Source organism: Melospiza georgiana, chromosome 3 (genome assembly GCF_028018845.1).
Source record: "Melospiza georgiana isolate bMelGeo1 chromosome 3, bMelGeo1.pri, whole genome shotgun sequence".
NCBI lineage: Eukaryota > Metazoa > Chordata > Aves > Passeriformes > Passerellidae > Melospiza > Melospiza georgiana.
The window spans coordinates 100,514,537-100,532,164 of NC_080432.1; the positions used below are offsets into that span (position 1 = coordinate 100,514,537).

Below are 17,628 nucleotides of genomic sequence, written 5' to 3' on the forward strand. Positions count from 1 at the left end.
CTGCTCAGTACCGCACTGTGCGAGCAAACGGAGCCCAGCGGGGCAGAGGAAAGCACACAGCCCGCGCTGTTGTTGCTGGTAGCTGGGCAGCCAACAAGCACCCCGGCCGGCATGAACGGCCAATGGCGGAGTGGGCGCGGCTACAAGAACGCCGGGCGGCAACAGAGGAGCCCCCGCGGCGCTGCCAAGGCGGGGACGGGGCGGAGCGGCGGTGCCATGGCGGAGAAAGGGCGGAGCGGCAGCGGTGCCGGCGGCCGTGCCGTGGCGGAGAAGGGGCGGAGTGGCGGTGCTGCCATGGCAGAGAAAGGGCGGAGCGCTGTGCGGAGGCTGCTGGGGCTGCAGGAGCGGCTGCGCCGTGCACAGCAGCCCGCAGAGGTACCCGGTCTGGCGGCCGAGCGTGGCACCTGCTGGGCTGTTGTGAGAAATAGGGGCTTCCGCTTGGTTTTAGCGGCGCACAAAGAGGAGCGGGGCCTGTCACGCCCTGCCTTGTTGTTCTTCCTGGACTAAGCCGTTCTGAAACAAGCCCTGTAGGGTGTCGGGGTGCTCAGTAGCTGTGAGGAGTAGCTGAGGGACACCTGAGGCAGGCAGAGATGAGTGGGGAGCGCGATCAGAGCCGGGGCAGAGGCTGCAGCGGGCTTTGGAGGGGCAGAGGGGGACACCCCCGGCTGTGGGGCACAGGGGACACTCCCGTGCCATGGGGAAGGGAGGACACCCCCGGCTGTGGGGCACAGGGGACACTCCCGTGCCATGGGGAAGGGAGGACACCCCCGGCTGTGGGGCACAGGAGACACTCCCGTGCCGTGGGGAAGGGAGGACACCCCCGGGCTGTGGGGCACAGGGGACCAAGGCGCACAGGAGACGCTCCCGTGCCGTGGGGAAGGGAGGACACCCCCGGCTGTGGGGCACAGGAGACACTCCCGTGCCGTGGGGAAGGGAGGACACCCCCGGCTGTGGGGCACAGGGGACACTCCCGTGCCGTGGGGAAGGGAGGACACCCCCGGCTGTGGGGCACAGGGGACACTCCCGTGCCGTGGGGAAGGGAGGACACCCCCGGGCTGAGGGGCACAGGGGACACCCAGGCACGCCCCGCTCTCTCTGAGCAGCAGCCGGCACTCCCAAGGAAATAGGAGCAAAGTAGTGTGTGCCAAATTGGCCTCAACGTTTTGTGAAATAATAAATTATATTTGACTGAGGATGGTGTATTCGAAACAGTGATGTGGTTTCTGCTTTTTTTTTTTGTTTTCTTTTTTTTTTTTTTTTTTTTTTTTTTTAATTCAATTTTTGGAGGGTCACATTTGCTTTGAAAATACAGGATGCTTTTATCTTTATGGGCTTCAAAGGCATTAAAACTTGATAGAAGTTTGTGGTTGGAGGCAGAGGGCGGCGGTAAAAATGGCATTGTATTTTGTAGTTGATGAGAATCTTAGCTATTAATCATGTCTACAGCGTGTTTTCAAAGTATGTGTGTATACAGATAGAAGAAATACTGGTTTTCATAGCCAATAATGGTTTATCTTCTTGAATTGTGATGTAGACAATATCTGTCTAAAATGCAAATATCTGTGTAGGTGCTTCTTAGAAGTTTTAATATGCAGTTCAATGAGCCTAAGATTTCTTCCTATGCTACAGAAACGATCAGCTATTACAGTGTCTGAATTTGTACTCGGGATTAGTGTTGATATGCTATTTGAACAAGAGGTAGCAAAGGAAAAGAAAACAATTCTAGAAGTAATAACTTTTTAAGTAACCTCAAACCAGTAAGTTTCAAAGCATTCTACTAATGTGAAAAATCAGAGCAATTCTGGCCAATTTGGATTCATTGAGGGAGAAGATACAATGTTTTTATATGACATAGCTTCACAGGCGCTGCATAAAATGGAGCTAATGGTGGTGCTGCAGCACTTCTGTCCCTGGTAAAACTGTCTAGTGAAATAGAAGTATTTATGGGTAACAGCCTGAGGAGTGGCAGGGAAAGTGAGAAACTGATAGCTGTAAATTGCCAGTCATGAAAGGTGCTCCTAACAGAAGTTGAATCTAACAAGAGAAATCATGTGGTTAGTATCTTTAAAGGCAAAAAGGTGAGTTCTAGAAATTTGTGAAAAGAATTGCAAATCAATATCACAGATGTGTATGTAGGCTAGTGTTGTTGTTGTCAAATACTTCTGTTCCATACTGAGAATATTTAGCTTTGGATTTTTTAATATTGCTTAAAAGTTTTTGATAACCACAAAGAACATCAATTGCCTATTTCAAAAGCTTCCTGTTGTGTGAGGTTTGATAGGTACCCACTGAGTTTTGAGAGAATTAACAAAGGAAAAACCAGTTATTGAATGATGCTTATGGTTCTAGGGAAAGTATGGAGAAAAAAGTACTGTGCTAGCATTAAAGGTCAGTGAGATGGTCTTCATTGGCATTGATCATACAGGAACGATGCATGAGCTTAAGATTGTACCTGATGTAGAATTGAAGGGTGGTGCCGTGATCCTTACCACTCCATGAGATGTTATGTAGATACATTCTGCCAAATCTATCTCAAGTTGTATTTGGCTGACACTAATTGTTGTGAATTAGTGTAGGCAAGCTTCAAGGCATCTGACTTGCTTCTGTATGGTGCTGATTAGAGCAGCAGAGGCATGGGCCTGATAAAATACATGAAACTGATTTCAGCTGTGCTCGCCAAAAATAAGTGCCAGACCTCATAAGGAAACAGTGCTGGGTTGTGGGTTTGTGGTGGTTTTTGGGGAGTAGGAGACTGATTATGCATCTCTTTGTGACGTGATGCTGCTGAAATTTACTTAATTTAGAAGACAACAAACATTGTAGGGAAATGCTACCCATACTGAAGTCATTTGTATGAAATTGAGTCCCTTCTAGAAACCAAATTTGATCATGTGGTAGGCTACATTCATTTGAGCAACACATGTTTTACCATGGCTCAGTGGAAAGTCACAGCTAGGAGCTATGAATATAGGTCATTCAGAATAGGAGACTGTATTTTGGAAAGCATTGACTCAGAAAATGATTTGGAGCTCTGATGTATTACCAGTTGAGCATGAAATTGCAGCAGAGTGCAGTGGCTTATGGGGTAAATGCTATCTTTGGGTAGCTTAGCAGGGTTATGTTATTATTGCTATATAGCATTAGAGGGACAATTACAGGAATATTATGTCCTGTTCTGAGGACTGTTTTTAAAAACATCACTGGCCTAGCTGGAAAGATTATAAGATAGCCAGAGAATGGCTGTAGCTCTGGCTAGCATAACTTTATGAAACTAAAGAGCCAAGGTAAAGTGTGTGATTAGTATTTACATTTATTTTTGTATTGTGTAAGATGATTGGAAGAAAGCTTCTTTAGTTAATTAACAGATCGTTAGATTTAGTAGCTAAACACAAGACTAAGAAATTGTTTTAGGTGAACAGCTGTGCTTGCCTTGAGAGGGTATTTGTTCAGGATTTTTTTTTTTTTTTGTTAGCTGAGGGCATAGGGATTATCTGCTTGGGACAGAGTTGGGTTTTTCTAAGGTGTTTTCCTCAAAGTCCTGGTAGTCTTTCAGATGAGTTGTCTAGCTCAGCCAGAAGTTAGTGACATGATGGAATTTCACAGGCTTTGTTATAGAAGAGAATAAGCTAAAGAATCATATGGATCTCTGTGAAAGGGAAATGCAGCTATTGAGTGAAGAGAGCGAAAACAGGAGTTACAATAGAGAAATGTAATCAGCCAGGACAGATGGTCTGGGAACCTGTTAGTGGGTCCCATCCTTCCTGAGGTTCCAGTCTCAGAGAGGAAAATAAGAGGAGATTACAGCACTTGGATGAAAGATGATGGAGCAACACTGGTGTAGTGGGAAAGACCAAACCCAGTGCACCTGGCAGCTGTGTTACCACTCTGCTTTCAGTTTTGGCTCTGGAAAATTTTGTTTGCTTACATGCTTCTTTCCCATTGCTTATTACCATTGATCTCTGCTTTCCAAATTCCAGCCTGCTTTCCCTTCTTCCCTGCATCTTTGCTTGCTTTTGTTCCTCCTGTCATCTTTGCTTTTGTCTCACACCACGATGTGGATGCCAGCTCTCTGTTTGTCCATGAGGCTTTGCCTGTTTATATTGCATGAAGACCTAGGTCTTGGTTTTTCTTGGAATGTATTTTATGGGAAAAAACCCTGTCTTATAGGGTTTTGATTGTTCTTTATAAATCAGTATTTAGGAATTATGTAGACTAGTTTAGGAATTGTATATGAAGATAAATTTTCTTCAAAATTTTTCTATGAAGTTTACAATCTCTTTTAAAGTAGATAGTTTTTCCACGAGGATATAGCTGATAGTGATATGTGAGGTAAAATAGTCTGAAAACCAGTGGAGGGTTACATATGTATTGTGTGTATATGGAAGGTCTTCCCTGAAGAAATTGCTAGAGCCAGTCCAGTGAGATGAGGGCCAAATAGGCCACAAATGTTGTGGTGAAAGAAATGGTTAGAGACAGATCCCTTGATAGTCAGTCTTTATTTTGTTTTTGAAGGCCTGCTCAGAACAGACTTCATCATTTTGCCTTATTTATGCAATAATTATAATGGCATACTATATATAGGTATTAGGACAACAAAGTTGGTGTTTCTAGCAAGCTCTGGTTTTGGTGACAGACTTTTCTGTATCTTGTGGATCACAGTATACCTTTGTCCAAAGCCCAATATATAATACTGGAGATTTGTATTTGTGCTTTGTCTTTGGTAGAGAAATCACAGATCTCTAGCAAATAGGATAAACACAATGTTTCTCTGCTGCTACAGATGCTTGCCACAAATTACATTTGCTTATTTTCTGATCGTTTCTGTAAGTAAGTTTGGTTCTACATCCCAAGAACTTGGAGATGTGTGATTTCTACTGGCAGGCTGGATGCAGCCATTTACTTTGTCCAGGTACAGAACAGAGTCTTGTACTAGTCCTGCACGTGCAGAACTGCTGATTGCCCTGCAGCCTCAGTGGTTGGTATCACTTCTAAAAACCTTATCAGTGTGTCTGGGCCATTTTTTCTATTTTTCAAAATGAAACAGTGTTTTTTGTCTTAGTTTTCCCAATGTGATACACATTTCAAATAACCAAAATGAGCAATGTGGTCTGTAGTTTAGAAGACTTTGAAAGTTTTGTTTTTCATTAAAATGTGTTGACTGCTTTTGAACATGCTTGTCATCTAGGTACTTTTGTAATTTAGCCTGTTGGTTTGAAGTTGTATGAATAGTAATTGCCTGCTTCCTGAATTTTTTCTTCTGAAATAAACTTGGCTTTATGAGTTAACTTAATCCAAAATCCATCAAGAGAAACTATTCAAAACCCTTGATCTCTGTATTTTGATGAAAATGTCCTTTAGTATTCTTCCACAAATAGGTTTGTCTCTGGCAAAGTAAATGGGATTTATTCCCAGTGGTTTGCATTGCTTGATTTTCTAGACATGTTAAATATCCCAATATAACATGTCAGCAGTGGGCTACTTCCTTTTTCATTGCAAAATAAATTTAATCAATGAGGATATAATTTTTTTAAATTAAATAAAAGTGAACTAACTTGACACTGATCATCTCAAGCATTAAAAACTATGTCAACATTGTGAGCAATTACAATTTTTCTTGGGGATTGCCGTATTTTAAGATAAGCAGAACTTCGTATGGCTTTTGTGCTGGTTCTGAAATCTTGGTGAGGAAGCTTTTTTTAAAATTAATTATTTTATTTAATTTGTTTTTAGGTGTCCTGCCATTTTGTAGCTAGCTGAACTTTTTTAGGAGAGATTTTATTTGTTGCCTCTGGTCCTAGCTGTATGTTTTACCTTGTCTCGCAATTTCCCAGGCTGTGAAGCATTTCTGCTGTGCTTGTTTAGACCCAGAAGCACTGTTTCAGGGTGGAAGATTTACAGAAGAGCTGCATGGCAGGCGTGTAGTTAGATCCCACTGAACACAATGAAGATCAGTGTCAAGTGTGGGATTCCACTACTCAAATGCATTGTAGGAGCAATGAGACTTACAGCAACAGTAGAGCAATATATCTCTGGAGTGCAACTTGTAAATTGTTTCTTTGAGCTTGCTATTCATTTTTAGTACCTCTTCCACCTCCTGCAATGCCTTTTCAGAAACAGTATCTAATATAATAAATGACAGTTCATCGGTTGTTTAAATTAATATAGCTGCTTTTGTTGCCAGAAGATTTCTGGATAGTGTGTTTTGTGTTCCTGCTGTTAGACTGAGAAGTGTCAATGATCTGAAACACTTGACTAGTATTTCAGGCTTTGTGAAAGCCCTCTGAAATGCTGCTATTTCAGTTGTGCATTAATTCTGTCATCTCTGTAGCATAGCTTCATGTGTGTGGTTGGCAGTGTTTTAGTGGCCACACTAAACGGGGGAATGCCATTCTTAAACAATGACAGAAAGATAAGACAAATTTGCTGTGTATGGTTAGCTGCAAGACTCTGGGGTGCTGTATGCTACCCATTGCCAAATAAATTGGGTTATACTGCTGTCAAAATTTATACTCGGCTCATAAATGTGACTTCTTTGTTATTAAAACACTTCTCATAGAAAGATGAGCATTTTGTATGTGAAAAAAACTTTCCTGCTTTTATGGAAGTGTTGAGTTTGCTAACAGGTGTAAGCTTTGACAGTGGAAAAGAAAACAGTTGTTCTAGCTCAAGCTTGTTTTGTTAAAATTCAAATTGCGGTTATATTTTCAAAACCTTATTTTGTGCAGTCTGGGCTTGCACCAGCTCTGTGGTCCTTTCTTGGCCTGGATTGATGGAGTAGTGCTGCTGACTGAGAGGCTTGCTGGTTTTTGCTTGGTGGCTTTGCACAATGCAGCTTTTGTACTGGCTCTGTGGCAAACGAGGGCCACTGCCACAGCATGAGTAGGCATATATATGTAGCCTCTACTACTGTGCTACTGATATTTACTGTAATCTCTGTAGCAGGAATTTCAAACTACTTACTGGATTTTCTGTTGTTACTGAAATTGAGGGGTTGGCAGGACTGTACTGGTTCACAGCACTGACTGCAAACACTGCTTGATGTGCAGTAAAGGAGTGCTCATGTTTTCCAGGAGTTACTGGATGTTCCTTTTAACACTGTTGGGTATTTTTGGATTAAATATGTGAATGAGGATGAGAAGAACAGAATACGATTTCCAAGTATTTGTTTTAAACAATAAATCTGATGTTTCCTTCCAGATTATAAAAACACTTAAGGTATTACAAGGTTTGGATTTATCACTGGATATTTTACTGGTAAGTGATCAGTAATAATACATTACACTCTTCTATAGTGAATTACTATGTAAATGCCAAGAGTGTGCATTTGTAGAAAGTGGTGAACATGTTTCATTTTACAATTTTAAATTTATATCCTGTTTGGTTAGATTAATTTTCCAGAAGCTGGTCATCCAGTTTGATGAATGCAGTATTATGTCAACAGTGATAGAACTGAGCACATAGAGGACACTTTGCTAATCAGGATGGCTTCTTTTCAGTGTAAAACTGCCTTTAATCAATGCTTAAAGCAAATACAGGTGAACCATTCTTTAAGTCAGTTGTCTAACTCTCCCATCTTTCATTAGCAGCTCAAAGGTAGTTTCTTGCATTTAAAGAGGAGGAATCCCCAGTAATGATTCTATCCTCATCCAAGCTGCATCCTGTCAAATTCTATATTAGATATTCTCACACTGGTCGGTGAAGCTTCTAGCTATTATAAGCAATGGTCTGTGTTTTGAAAAGAAGAAAAATGTTGGTTTTGTGAGAGTTGAATTCTTTGAAGAGCAAGAGGAAAAATATAGTTGCCAAGATATTTGAATGGTCTATTCAGGTAAAGGCATTTGTCTGCCTAGGCACAGGCAGACTTCTACTGAAATGAAGCAATATTTATTTTGTTTTCCAATAAAAATACATAATGTCACATTGCAATTAGTGCTTTAAAATGACAAAGGGTTTCTGCAGATGATTCATGTTCCCAGAATTTTTGCATGCTTTATAATGGGACAGACTTTGATGGAAGTCAAATAGAGGAAAGTGATGTCTTACAGCAGAGGGCTCCACATATTTTAATGCATTTGAAGAACATAAATAGATTTATGAAGTAGTCCCACCAGATTTCTTCCATCTGTTTGCAATGACTGACTTACCAAATCAGGTTGCTCAAATTATATACAAGCTAAATATACTTGAAGTGAATTTAAGGAAGCCCCTTCTGGAGGCGGAGCTGATTATGTGGGAGTAATGTGTATAGCTCAGACTTGGCAGGAGTGTAGCTGTTAGCAAGAGCATTCACAGGTTGCAGTGAACCTACTCAAATCCACATTTTGCCTCATCTTAAAAGTGAGGGCTTGTGAATCAGATGTTTACTGATAATACATTATTAAAATCACCTGTGATTCTACAAATGCTCGAAGTCTGCAAGATATTTTTGCTTAAACAAAACACACTAGAATGAGACTTAAAGACACAATGGTACTGTGAAAAGAACTCTGCTGCTCTCACCCCTCAACCCTGTACTGCTTGTTGAGATGTATTTTATATTACACCATGCCCAACATATATGCTTTCTAATATGCTCAAATGTACTTCATAAGCCTAAAGGAAATTTGAATTGATGCATGTTCTGGGCTTAAGCATTTGAGAGAAGTGAAATTCCTGAAATATGTACATTTAATGGAGGAAAATTACTTATCTCAGTTGTATGAATTAAACCTTCATTTTGTTCCCCATATTTGGTTATAAATAACTACTTCCTTAATTTGTTTGCTGTATAAAGAGGGCATTTATTCTTTGGCTGCCATAGGACTGCTCTGAATATGAGGCTAATACTGTTTGTAGCAGTTGTAGAGGAGGTTTTATTTGGGAGGAGAGTTTTGATTTATTCTGCCCATCTTTCTTGCACTATCTTCAACAGGAAACTGGCATGGACAAAACCGTTAAAAGTTTTAGGGAACATGCCACTGCTGGGAATGTAGCTAAAAGTCTGTTAAAACAGTGGGAAAAGCTTATTTCTCCAGAAAGTAAAAGGTAGGTGTAAACTTTTTTCTTTGATTTTAATTATATTGTAGTGTAATTTGAAAATACAGATTGGAAACTTAGGAAGGTGTTTGGAATGACACAGGTATGTTGAATTGGAATGTGACTTGAGAGAACGCAGCTGTAAAATATGAGGAAAACAATCAAACCATTATTGGTCAACTAGCCAGTTGGTACTCTGACTTCAGCTGGTTTTTGTGACTGGCACAAGTTCTTAGGTCCCAGCTGGTGCTAACAGGACTAAACCTGATGGGCACTGCTCTGCACTTGAGGAAGTTGGGAAACTTGCTCTTTCTTCCCACAGGTGGTGGTTAAATAAGGCAGCTCTCCAGTGATGTGGTTGCATAGAGGTTTTTCTTGTAATGTTCTTGTGGACTGAGAGGGCCTTCCAACACTGGAGGAGGCACAGTGAAGATATGCAGTTTCTTCTGAGACTGAAACAGCCACCACTGCCATGGCCAGGCCTGCTCTGCTTTAGGTGTTTCATGGAGTTCCAGCAGTTCCAAACAGTTGAGCTGAGAAAGCCAAGGGAATAGTTTGACTAAAAAGTGCGTTTTAAATCTGAAAATGTTCAAATGACAGCGAAGTAAAATACTAGAACCTGTGATAAGCAAATCATGAAGGCTGACCTGTTAATCTGTTTCACCTACAGAACATGTTGTAAATTTTTCTGACTCCTAGTTATTTCAAGCACCATGTCTTTGTTATAAAGCATGCAGGGAAGCTTTGTGAAAAGTGGTATCCAGCATGTTATAAGCAGATAGTACTGCCAGGTTTATGTCCCTACTCCCCACTTGTGTTGCTATCAATTATTGTTTCAATATTTAGCAGTGCTGGACCCAGGAGCTCTGTGATTCTGTACTGATAAAGGAAGAGTAAGAACACAGTGCAGAACTAAGTTCTGGGTTTTGGGAAACTATGACACATGGTGTGATTTTATGCTTTTAGTTTTACTAATATCGGAAAACCAGATTGTTTAAGAATTTAGCATCAACTACAGAATGGGATGTAATTTTTTTATTGTTGCAGTGATCACAGGGGAAGAAAAAATAATGGAAAAGAAAAACATGAGATGAAATCTTCTGTTTCCCAGGAGATTAAGCCTTCAGAGAAGCCTGGAACATCTGTCCCAGCCTTTACAAGTTCCAGCAGTGCTCCCATTAGTACAAAGCTGAATAAGGAGCATATTTGTAATGAAAAGACCCATCAAAGTACAAATTCTGAGTCTCCAAAAGAATGTGATAATAAAGTATGTAGCAGCAGTGGTTCTAAGCATGCTTCCCAGGGTACCAATTCTCAGGCTAAAGAAAGTGAGTTCAAAGGGAGCACCTCCACAGAGAGAAAGAAAATTTCAAAAAAGCAGCATTCCTCTGCAGCCAATGAAGGCTTATTGTGCCTGAAACAAAATCCTAGTAAGGATGCTTCCAAACAGAGAAATCCTAAATGTGTGAAGAAACCAAAACAAAATCTTGTCATGAAAGACCAAGCCAAATCATCTGGTGATGAGGAATTTGAACCCCCTACTATGTCTTTTGAGTCTTATCTTACTTACGATGAGGTTACCAACAAAAGAAAGAGAAAAGCTTGTTCTACAGGTCCACAGCCAAAAAAGTGCAGTAAAGAGAACAGCTCATTACTACAAAAGACTTCAAAACTCTCTCAGGGAAAAGAGGGAGTTGAAGATGTAAAAAAATGTGAGAGTGATCAATCAGAAACTCCAAGTAAAAAGGTAAATCACTACAGGGTTGAGATAAAAGCAGATAAATGGCAGACAAACAAGTGCTTTAGACTTTCATTTCACTGAAATTTATCTGTGTTTTTTTTAAGGAACAGATTGCATGACCCTGATGTATCAGCTGCATTTGCCAGTAATGGCAATAATGGGTAGAAAAGAGACACAGTTTTAAATTTAATTACTTGTATTTTTAGCATTGTTTCCAATATTACTATGGTATCTGATCCTTACCAACTAATCTGCATTTGACTTGCAAAGTGCAAAGGGAGTTACCTTTGGAAAGATGTCCACCTATTTCTTTCTTGACCATCCTGGTTAGTGGCTGCTGCAGCTCTTTTTGTATAGAACAGTCCTTTTGTCAGATGCTATGGTTCTTTAATAGTGAATGTTAATGTTTGCAGTGGAACTGAACATTCTTTAAATGCATTATTGCATATAAAACTATATCATACATATAATACTCTGAGCTGTCCTAGTGTCTTGAAATGCAAAAAGCTTAAGTAACTCCTCTGCGGAAATATGTATGCAAAAAATGTTTTAATTAGACCTTTTAAATGGAGACCTTTTGTGCACCGAAAATTAGGGTTATCTTCAGACTTATATCTTCACTGTGATGTGAAAGCTTTAGGCTTTTTTTATTATGGAAGATCTGCAATCTGAATGTGGGATCTTCTGTCCCAGATGGGAAAATATTAATGTAGAGGCTTATATATACTCAGATATTCAAGCAGTTGTGAAAAGTTACTATAGATACTTAAATGAAGTGCAGGGAATGCAAATTTTGGGCTGTAAGTGCCTGACTTGCAATTGGAGGACACCCGAGATGCAATTTAGTTGTTGATGCATTTGTAGGGATGCTGATCCATTTGTAGGGACCCATACTTAACATGCTGCTGCATCTTTAAGTCCCTTTTTAGGGAGTTAGCTGTGAATGTTTTAGGCTGAATGGCTTACTGAGTGTGGTCTAGGAGACTTGACAGGACTAGGTGTAAAGCTGTTTCTTGTCTTTTAGAATTATGCCTTTTTCATCTTGCAGTTTTGCCTCATTTGCTGAATGCCTCAGTAGAGATTTATCTGAAAGCTCGTTAGCTCTGCATACCTACTCTGTTCTTTAATCTTTCTGTCTGCTGATTGCAGATGTCCCAGTAAGTTCCTTTTGTGGTATAGTCTTGGTTAGTGGAGTATGAAAGGATATACTGCAAAGTAATCCTGTGAATAAATGTTAGTGTAGAAAAGCAAGAATTCTAGTTATCCTAGTTAATCTTGGGATTTGCATACATGTTTGGGGGTTTATTGTAGCTTGTTTAAAGCCTGGTTAACCCCAAATTTGTAATATTGAAGCAATCATTCCTTAACTGTGCACAGGCCAAAGTGGCATCCCTCCAAGAGCTTCTTAATACTCCACTACCTAAAACTCTGCCAGACATCTCAGAATCATCTCCCCCATATGCTGCAGACTTTACAGGTAAGTAATACACAAGACTGATAAATGGGAAATAGTGCAGATGTTTATAGCTCTGCATAGAAATGTTTTATCCCCTTTTCCAATAAACTGTATTAGCTCATCAGTCTGTGGCAGAGAAGGGCCTCACTTCCTCATGTGTAGAAACTCTGTTGAAGCTGAAGGGAGTTACAAGGCCTTCCTTCTAATGGCTTACTGAGGAAAGTTACAACAGACTTAGAGAAGGCATAAACCAAGTGGCCCTTCTACAGGCTCCATTTATCTTTACTCATGTCTATACTTAGAGCAGGCAAAGCCGTAGCAGAAATGATCTTAGGTAAAACAAATGTATGAGGCACTAGGTCCAGCTTTGGCATAGGAACCATTAGTATCATTATAGGTAGGTGACATAAAGTGCCAGTGGTTCCCCTAGCAGCTCGTCTCATGTGGCTTCCTACCACTAGGATCTTGAAACATTGCTGCTGCTACTGAAGCTTCTGGCTTCTCTAAGATAAATCAGGAGGATTAGTAAAGTTCTGTGGATGGGTAACAGAGCAATTGGGATGTGAATACAGCTCATGTAGACTGGAGATAAATAATGCAGGGCTGGTTTGAGTTGGTGCAGCTCACTTGCACTGTACATCTTGGAATTAAGATGATGGTGAATGGACTTCTGCAATTTACAATACATGCAAGGGTCCCATGCTGTCATGCAGTAACTTTGTATTAAGAAAATAGTTTGTATATGTAAGTAAAAGACATTTATGTTTATCTCAGAGCTGAATGTTTAAAGCCTGGTGAAACCTGCCTGATGTTTTGCTTGCAGCATTCACAGTACCTGCTGTAGAAGCACCCCAGCAAGTCAATGAGATAGTTCAATTCACAGGGCAGAGACTGAACTCCAAAATGCAGGTTTACTCTGGCTCCAAGGCAGTCTGCCTTTCCAAGATGCTTACACTGTATGAGCAGTGTGTCCGCATGCTTCACAACAATATTGAGTGTGAGTACCTCAGGGGATTTGTAGCACTTGTGACTCTAAGGGTATGAGATTTTTATTTCTCCATACTAACTACTGGCCTACTGAAATATATTGTCCCTCCCTACAAATGGTGACTTGGAGCAGGATGAAAAGCACTTGCAGGAATGGATTGATGACTGTGCTAAAATGTAGCTTTGTTTTGCAAGCTTACAATTTATAAAGATCAAAGTTTACTTATATATTTATAATGTCTTATAAATGATAAACTAAAAATTCTGCCCCTCCACCCCCATGTTTGTTGTGATCAAGACATTCTTCATTGCATAGGCAGAGGAGGAAATTATGTATATCAGTAAAGATGGGGCAATTACTATTCAAAGATGCTTTATCCATCCTCAAGTATAACTGCTAGTCAGTATGGAACTGCTGATTTATAAATATTTTCATAGCCTGGCATAGGATGTTGTGCTTGCTAAAATTAACTTGTATTTTTTTTTAGCTGAATGGTGTTACCCACTGAGTAAAATAAGTGAGATACTGAAAGTACTGTCCTCTTTTGTAGTGCTACAAGAAGCAGGAGGTGTGCCCTTTGAAATTCTTGAGCCTGTGCTAACACGTTGCACACCAGAGCAGTTGTTTCGAGTAGAGAAATGTAATCTGGTAAATTCTGCCTTGTTAAATTTGGGAAACTACAGAGTTCCCTAACCCCATGGGCTGCACTGGTTTTCTGTCTTGCACGCTAATTTATTTGAATTCAGCTGTCATTATTAAGTTCCCCTTTCTCAAGTTTAAAACATTCAGGAGAATTACTACTGATGACTAAGTGAAAGACAGTGTGTATACAAGAGTGTTTCTGATAGTAAGAAAGAAAAAAGATGACCACAGTATTTACCAATGAAATAGTTGGGAAAGTCAGAACCAACAGTGTTCAAGTTACAAAATATTAAGCCTGCAACACATATCAGTCAGGAAGTAGCTGCTGTGAGATTGCATGTATGTGGTAGATTTGTCTGTACTGTCAGGACCTGAGCTCCATGATGCACTTGGACATTGATGTACTGAGCGTGCAGCCCTTTGTAGGGCAAGTTAGCCTTTCCTCTGTGTGCCTCAGGTTGAGAGCTGGAGTGGCCTGAGCCTGTACTACAGACACAAGTCTGGTCTGTAACTGTGCTCACTGACTCCAGCTCTGCTGCTTCAAGCTGTGTCATTGCCAGGCTGCAGTCAGTGTCCCTGCATGGTATTGCCACAGTGTGGGTACCTGGGTCAGCACGTGTGGTGGGATTTGCTCTGCACCTTCTTCCACCAAAGGTTTGGGTTGTGTCTGTAGGTTCAGAGAATAGGTACTCTTGAAAATGTTATTTTTAAATCTCTGATTTAAGATGTCTGTGCTTTAAATTAGATGTTTATAAAAGAGACTGACCACTTGTGGAAGAAACACTGCCAAAGAGACTTTAAAAATGAGAGCCTTCTGGAATATGAGTCTTGGCGTGAAATGTACTGGAGACTGTTTAATCAGAGAGAAGAAAAACTGAAGATCCTTACAAAAACTATTCTTTCAGCTCAGTCTGAGAAACCAAAAGGTAAAATCTCTGATTATCTCTTCCACTTACAAAACCCCTTGACAATATGTTTGGTTTAGTGATTTCTTTGCAGTGAATACTAATGCTGTACTTCCAGGAGAAATCATCAAGAACAAACACTGTTACACTTAAAATGAAATTTGCTTAAAAATAAACAGATGCATTAATACAATACATTGGTGTATCCTGAAAATATTATGCATTAGAAAAATCTTACCTTACTGGTTGGACTAAGGATTCTAAGCTGCAATGCAAAGAGTTTTGGACATTATGGAAGTGAAAAGTCATGTATCCTCTGCTCCTTGCTTCTATATTAGGCAGGCAAGTAAAAATGGCTTATGTGATTGGGGCAGCAAAACCACCCAGGAACATTTGCCGACAGCACGAAATCCATGGGGCCGCAGGACCTGTCATCCAGCTTCATCCCACAGGGAAGTGCAAGTAAGTGCTATGCACTATGCTTTTGTGTCTTTCAGTTCAAAATTATACTTGTAAAATAATTTTAAAGTTCTACATAACTCTATTTACTTTCCTTTTTAAAGTGTCTAGTAGCTAGAAACAAACTTGCCTTTTAAGTCTTGTGTACTCCTCGGCCATGTGTGCATTGTCATTGCACATTTCTCACAAGTGCCATTGAATTCACTCTCCCAGCTGGAGTGTAAGTGGACGCTGTTTCTTTTCTCCAGATTGCACTAAAGCTGCTTGGCATCCTAGGGCAATTCCATTGTTGATGTTTTGGGTCTATTAACCTGCCTAGTAGCCTCACGTGTTCTCCTGCTTTGATAAAATCCCAGTCAGCTGCCTGGTGTGATACAGCTGACCAGAATGAACCTCGGGAACTTTAATACTTTTTTTTCCCCTGTGAATTTCAGAAGCTGAGTCAAACAAACTTGCTTCTCAAGGTGGTTGTAAGTATGGGTTAGGAAGGGCAGCCTGGATGCAAGAATTTTCTTAAACTCGGCTTTTATACCAGATAAATTTTCATAACTGTGCCTTCAGCTGGTGAGATTTGGAAGGTTCTTTCCATATTGTTGCTATTTCCATTGAAAAGATAGTCCTTCACCAAGGCAGTAGCTTATGGCACTTTGAGTTTTACTTTTGCTTTCAGCTGCTCTGTGGGAGGTTGATTCTGTATTGTGACAGACCTGCCTTTCCAGTTTGTGCTTCAAGTACAGTAGCATACAAGTACATATGTCCTTTGTGCTCCAGTATCTCTGGACCAGTAGCTGAATGATGTAGACCAAGCCTTGCATGAGTTTTTTCTCAGACATGAAAGAAGTTCTAAGAAAGTCATTGGTTTGCCTTCTGGAGGACCAAAGGGTTTGTTTAGGCACAATAATTTAAACAATGAGTTCAACTTCACTGCTTTGACCTGTTGGTTTTTTAAGCTGCAGAATTTGTATAGCTGAAATTCTCACTTGAGAAGCTGGTCTTGCAGGAGCCAAACAATCCTGCTAAGGATTTGTGTGCAGACATGCAGCTCCTTAGCAGGCTGCTATTCTCACTCAGGGTGCAGTGGTGCTGAGTGCTGGCAGAATGCTCAGTGTCTGGCTCTGAGGAGTACAGGGCTGGCCATGCTGGGTGACATTGTGCTGACACTTAAGTGCTGTGTTGGGTTAAGGTCTTTAGCAGGAGGCACCAGCTCTGTGTATGGATCTGCCTCAGTCCTTGTCTTGCTGATTGAGGATTCCAACATGTTTAGTTAGTTACTGTACCTTTTGCTAGTCAGGTACAGAAGTTTTGTTTTTAAATATTTGCCCTCATTTTCTGTCAATGAGTCAGTTAGCAGTTCAGCTGTGTTCAAAGAGGAAAATAAACACAAGGTTTATTTTGTGCAAACTAGAGCACAAGACATTATGAATCACAGTGGTATTGCTGGCCATTTTGATTTGTCACAGACTCTGATTATTTGACTTTAAAGACTAATAGGAGACATGAAATCTTATAAATGTAATATTTGTTCAACAATTAAAATGGAAAAGATGGTCATCTGTCATCCCTTCTAACCTGAATTATCCTATGACTTTGAAATGTATAAAGTCTCTTAAATGTACCCAAACAGGCCGTTGGTTTTGATTGTTATTTTCAAAATGAGCCAGAGCAAATAGCAGCTTGATATTAAATGCTAACTTTTTTCTTAATTTGCTTGTTTTAAAAGAACAGGGATTCCAGAAATGAGAGACAGAAATAACACATTATCAAATCTGATATATGCTGGCACTAGTAGAAGTTCTAGCTCAGGTGTCATGATTCAAGATGGAAAGAAGCCTACCAAAAGTAAGTGGCATTTCCTAACATGATCAATTTAATTGTTTTAACCTTCTGCCTAATTTTCAGTTGCTCATAGCTGTAATCCTAACTGGTCTCTTTGTTTTGTTGTTATTGAAGAAATAGCACCAATCATGAAGAAAACATTGAAAGCACTGAGGAGTAGAGTTGGACAATGATAAAATGAGGCTGTGTATTTGAAGCTTATTTGATGTGACTGTATGTATATTATGCTACAGTGAATGAGACTAATGTCCATGTAAGCACTGTTCAATTTGCTTTAGTTAAAATAGTTCTGAAAAATTGCGTGGGTGAATAATAAGCAATAAATACTGAAACCTCAGAGTCCTTTCATACTGCTGCATTCTTACTTGATTTGGAATAGGGTCAGTGCACACTAATGACAAATCAGTTTATATGAACCCTTATAGGTGATGTATTTATGAGCTTAAGCTGGTGAAGAGTCTGGGGCACAAGTTTTTGTAAGAATGGCTGAGGGAAGGGGGGTGGTTTAGTGTGGAGAAAAGCAGGCTGAGGGGAAGACCTTATTGTTCTCTATGGGTACCTGAAAGGAGGTAGTTCACGGGTTGAT

The 17,628-nt window shown here is 40.3% G+C and overlaps 1 protein-coding gene across 1 annotated transcript; it reads left to right on the forward strand.

Moving 5' to 3' along the window:
- The first annotated feature begins 294 nt into the window (after window positions 1-294).
- On the forward strand, window positions 295-17,287 carry LOC131081768 (elongin-A-like). Its single transcript, XM_058021067.1, has 11 exons — window positions 295-375; window positions 7,198-7,254; window positions 8,912-9,024; window positions 10,063-10,762; window positions 12,134-12,233; window positions 13,036-13,209; window positions 13,751-13,848; window positions 14,588-14,768; window positions 15,086-15,209; window positions 16,927-17,045; window positions 17,157-17,287. Exons 1-11 carry the CDS (start codon window positions 295-297, stop codon window positions 17,213-17,215), a joined length of 1,806 nt encoding a protein of 601 aa, XP_057877050.1. The 3' UTR covers window positions 17,216-17,287.
- Window positions 17,288-17,628: the final 341 nt, after the last annotated feature.